Source organism: Phytophthora infestans, genomic scaffold (genome assembly GCF_000142945.1).
Source record: "Phytophthora infestans T30-4 supercont1.22 genomic scaffold, whole genome shotgun sequence".
In the NCBI taxonomy this organism is placed as follows: domain Eukaryota; phylum Oomycota; class Peronosporomycetes; order Peronosporales; family Peronosporaceae; genus Phytophthora; species Phytophthora infestans.
In genome coordinates this window covers 1,950,065-1,955,531 of record NW_003303737.1, presented here as the reverse complement: position 1 = coordinate 1,955,531, position 5,467 = coordinate 1,950,065, and the positions used below count along the sequence as shown (strand labels likewise).

Below are 5,467 nucleotides of genomic sequence, written 5' to 3'. Positions count from 1 at the left end.
ACACTTAGGGCTACGTACCCCGTTACAAACCAAGATTGTGTTGGGATGTGCATGCTGCTTGTTTTCCATGCTTCTGATGTGATCCAGTCGACTGTAATGTGAGTTACGAGTCTTAGCGTCGATCAATACTCAATCAGATAGGTAGCTAATCAGGAATTTGTGCAGGACGTGTCTTAATAATGATAGCACGAACCTGGTCACACAGAGCACCGCACAAGTGGATGCGTACGCAGTGCGGTTTCTGCTTTCGAGTGCGCAGCTCGAAGTTGCAGCTGGTGAGTTTTGACGAATCATATCTAAGTGTTGATTTTTCAGCTTATCCGTCAATCACCCTCGGTATCCAATTTTCACTGGAATTGACAATACATGTACATATCATGTTCGTTTACATGTATGTATATGATCATTATGGTCGTATGATTTTCACGTATCCTCATTTGTAAGGTTTTCTCAAATCAGCCCTAGTGAGTCTGGCGACGGTGAGCTCAAGTACGAGCACGGAGTACCCTCTTCCTTCGTCGCTGCGACTGCGTAAAATCTGAGTTAAGGTGGTTGCCAGATTGTTGCGGGTGGAGCCGCTTTTCTAGATTCTGGGATGACGTCCCAGATTTAGGTCTGTGGCGGCAATCTGAGCTGCGGGAATCGCTCCATTACCACCTAATCCATGCTTGCACACCTGGACCGGCTCGTTGTTTCAGCAAGCCTGCCTTCGTTCAGTATAATTTCCGTGCAGACTGTGGATATGGGGCATTGACTTCATGTACATGTACAGTAAAACAAGCTTCCCTCGAGTTGAGGCTAAACACTTACTTCATTCCGACTCACCCAGCTGCATGCAGCATGGTATAAAGTATTAATACAAGTCATTGACAATGACTACTCCGCCGCAGCTGCCAACTGCGTGAGTATGATGATACTGCCAGTATCCAGCAATTTTCAAACTGACAGCATCAGGCACAAAACGCAGCTTCTCATATCAAAAACTCAATTATAAAGCCCCGCGGTTGGTCGTTTCAGGCTGTCTCGCCTTTTGCGCTTCATCCATCGCCTAAGTTGAAGCGTAACAGCGCCGGTCGAATGGGCTGCATCTTGACCAAAGTCTGTCTGGACGAAGGTGGCGTCGTCATCCGTCTCTTCTCTCGCCTCATCTAAATCGCCCTAACCTTCTTGTGCCTCTTAAGACCTGCTGATGCTGGGGGACTCAGCGCCGTACGAGAACGAGCCAGCGACGCCACAGTCTCGCCGCTTCTCGCGGGCCAAGACGACGCTGCTAGCGGTGGAACCTACGAGCGACGTCTCTGGATTGCAGGAATCGACGCTCAAGAAAAAGCAGAAGCAGACGAAAGACGCCGAACCTCCGAATCTACTCGTGTATGGGGGAGGCGTTCCTGGTCTCGCCTTGGATGACAACAGAGTGGAGTTGCCAGAGTTCACAAGCGTCCGAGAGGGAGGCTACAGATCCACAAACGGGCGATTACAGTGGGGCACGCACTCCAGAGCAGGCAATGACCCGCTGCGACGTCGTAAGGAGAATCAGGACGCTTTGTGTGTCTGTGACGCTCTGGCTGGAGACTCAGACGCTACTTTCTTCTCGGTTTTTGATGGCCACGGACCCCAGGGGGCCTTTGTGAGCCATTTTGTAAGAGAACAATACCATCGAGCAGTTAGAGAGGCGTATACAGGGCTGGCTTCTGCTGCCAATAGCAATGGAGCAAGTGTGCTAACTAGGAAAGCGAGTGTCTCGTGCGACATCGCGTCAGATATTTTCCAGCGAGCAGCGCGGACAGTTGTGGGTGAGTTGGACGCTAGCGCCATCGACATCAGTGTGAGCGGCACCACAGCTGTGGCTATGCTAGTGCGCAAGACGGACGTATTTATTGCCAATCTCGGAGACAGTCGAGCTGTAGTGGCGAGGTATTCAGACAAGAGTAAACGATATGAGCTGCACTGCGAGACGAAGGATCATAAACCGGATGTACCAGAGGAATGTGCTCGAATTGAGCGGAATAATGGACGAGTGTTCGAGTGGGGGTCCTATCGAGTCTGGCTGCAAGACGTCGATATGCCCGGACTGGCCATGTCACGCTCGTTTGGTGACTCGGTGGCCAAGACTGTAGGGGTGACAGCAGAGCCTGACGTGACTGCAGTGGAAGAGCTGAAGTTCAGCAGTGCAGACAAGAAAAATGGGGAGAAACCGCCTGCATTCGCAGTACTCGCCAGTGACGGCATTTGGGAGTTCATGACAACAGACGAATGCATCGCTTTTGTGTCTGCGTGCATCGTTGACTCGAGAATGTCACCTCAAGAAGCGTGTACAGCGCTTGTAGAAGAGGCGTGCGATCGATGGGATGCTGAAGAAGACGTGGTTGACGATATCACTGCAGCCGTCGTCTTCTTTTGATTGGAGACTGGGACCTTCTGTGTCGCGCGTTAGAATGCAATCCTTATTGACACCAGATAGAAATATTGCGAGGAAAGACAAAGTATATTTATTTACTAAATGCTCATAATACCGGTAGACTGTACTCCAATTGTTATAAGTGCTAGTCAAAGCCTTTGACTCAAAGGTCCGTAGTCTAGTGTGGTCTGTGTCTGTCAGTCCGTTAGGGTTCTAAAATGAAACGCACCTGCCGAGCGTAGCGAAGGCGGCGTCGATTGGCTAAAATCGCTTTATGTTGTGCACACACTGTATGTGGTCTACACATCGTACTTACCGAATTACCTTAGTTATGCATTACACCCAATCTGCAGTGCAGAGACCAAAAAATGCGTGTCCCGGCTATCGTATATCTTTGAACAAACAGTCTATTTAAATTTGAGCAAGTTCACCATCAAAGTCGTCGTCTAGCGTAAACTGCTCTACACTGTGTCGATCAAGAGAGAATAATTTTTTTAAATGTACCTGTTTGGTCCACGTTGTAGATTTTGGTGACTCCAAGGCTTTGTGCCTTCTCATGTACTTCTTTAGCAAATGTTATTGCAATCTGGTCGAGCTCGGGAGGGCAAATTTGACCCTGGCGGGTCTTAGCTCGAAGGGCTAAGCGATGGCGGCCTTTAAACAGGCTCTGCCAACTCCAGGATGCCGTGAACGCGTGGATACCGGCTTCGTTAGCTTCTGCGAGTGCCTGCAACCTTAGCATCATTGGTGTGACTGGCACCCCTTCGTCCCGTAGGTCCCCGACCCAGCGAACAAGTTTCAACTCTACTGAGTAAGGTAGAGCGGTAGCTACACCACTACAACGTGCCTTCATCTCCTTGGCTTCTTTAGGGACTGTGCACGCAGCGACGATCTTGTGAAGAGATCGACGCCATGAATAACTGAGGATACGGCGGCAATTAAATTTGCTAGCTGGTAAATCAGGGTAGAACTTGTAAATTGCGGCGCAATACTACCGTTCTTGTCTAGATACTCTAGTACCGAATAACCTTAGTTATGAATTATTTTTTTGTTATCAATTACACTTCAATGTGGCCAATCAGAAGCCGCCAAACGCTGAGTGCCGTGCATCCTTAGTTATCAATTACACGACTTGACAACCAGTAATTTGCGTTCATTATCTAGTACATGTACTGGTCTCACTTCTCAAAGCCGCAGATGAGTCCAACGCAACGAAAACGCCCAAAGGGGAGGCCTCGCCTACCTGGTGGCAAGGGCCGCCAAGCACCAACGAACACCATTACGGCGTACACTGCTTCTCACAAGCTACCATTCAAATTTCATTGTGCCCCCATTTTCGATCGTGGAGCACCACGGCACGCGAAGGGCGCCCCCTGTGTGCACGTTAGTTAGCGATAGTAGGATGCGTCGATGTGCACACAGATATTATATATTCTTCTGAGCTGGTAATAAAATTTGTAGAACCTGGCGATGCACATTTCGTTTCAAATAGTCATTTTAGTACTTATTGCAAACGAATATTATGTTAAGCTTCGTAGAATGCTTTTAATAATTTTACTTACAAGATTGATTTGCGTAAAACTATTATAAATTTCTTTCATATTTTTGCTTGCAATCTTTAGTAGTAGTCGTTTTAATAATTATTAAATCAGTGCTCTATTAATTAAAAAAACGGAAATGCTACAGTCCATGCGTCAAATCCGCTTATTTTCCATGTAATACTCCATGTAATGTCCATGATGTAAAATATTTTCATTCGGTAATTTATAAAAACAACCCAGTCGTTGAGTGCAATTATTGTCCAACTCTCATCCGTGTATTGTCCACGATGTGATCTATGTAGTTAATACCGGTACAATACTGTATACCGGTAGTTGTACCAATCACACCAGCCTTTCATTTGCTTTTCAAACCCAAACTCGCCCCCCTTCGAGCATTGCCGCCGCCGCCGCTCCGTTACCTGCACGCCGCAGCCTACGTCACGAGATCAACCGTTGCTGCAATCGCCGGCCATGTCGCTCAGTCTACCCGCTTCCGCGACGTCTGAGGTGCGTTATCTGCTGTTTGTGGTCTCTGTGAACGTGTTTCTAACCGTGCGTTATCTATTTGTAAATACAGGGTGGATCGTCCGACTCCTCTTCAGATATCGACACCACGGCTTCCGCAGCCTCCGGCGCGGCTGCAAACTCGGACGACGCCTCGCCTGACACGGACGATTTCAAGCGTACATGTATTGTCCAGGTCGTAGACTCTCCCTCCCTTGTGGAGGGCCCCGCAGACGTGACGTATCCGAGCTGGTCGGCGTGGAATGAGTATTTGAAGGCTTACTCGGTAAATTCCCGCCAGGTCATCCGCATCCAGTCAACGCTTAGTTGCGTATTGAGAAACAAGCGGCTGGGTCAAACAGCGGCAGCAAAGCAGGGAATGGATGTTCCGTACGTACCAGAGACGTGGGGTGCTTACCAACGCACATACATCTGCACACATGGCTGGCCAGCAAAAGACAGGAGCAGCGGATTGCGAACCAAGCACTTCGTCCGAGGATGCGGTTGTCCATTTCGATTTGTGGTGCAGCTCGTGCAAGTTGACGGCTTATGCTGCCTTCGCGTGAAGAACGGTGTGTACCAGCACAACCATGCGGTGGGGATAGCGCAGTTCAAGACGTACGCGGAGAACCGTAGGTTGGACGACACGGACACGAAGGATGCTGTGGACAGCATGGTGATGTACGGTAGAAAGCGCGCACGCATCTATGAGTATCTTCTGGGGAGAGGCGAGAACCTCGTCAAGAAGGATGTGGACAACATTGTGCAACGTGTTAAAGCAGAGATAAGAGGAGGGTTGAATGACGACGACGCTTGCGCCGCAACTCTCGCGGAATTCGCAGCTATTGACGGTAACGTAGTCACGGTGGACGAAACTGATGCGGGACACTCTGGTGTGATCAGTATGACTTCCAGACATATGCGCGACATGGTTACTAGGTTTCCAGAGCTTTTGCTTGTGGACTGTACCCACAAAACGAATCGGTAAGTCCTCCCATGTATTGTGCAATTATTTGTCCATGTA

The 5,467-nt window shown here is 49.0% G+C and overlaps 1 protein-coding gene across 1 annotated transcript; it reads left to right on the top strand.

The window, feature by feature from the left end:
* Window positions 1–51: 51 nt before the first annotated feature.
* PITG_11773 (protein phosphatase 2C, putative) lies at window positions 52–2,401 on the top strand (the record flags this gene model as incomplete). Its single annotated transcript, XM_002901234.1, has 4 exons — window positions 52–98; window positions 187–275; window positions 968–1,114; window positions 1,182–2,401. 4 exons carry the CDS (start codon window positions 52–54, stop codon window positions 2,399–2,401), a joined length of 1,503 nt encoding a protein of 500 aa, XP_002901280.1.
* Window positions 2,402–5,467: the final 3,066 nt, after the last annotated feature.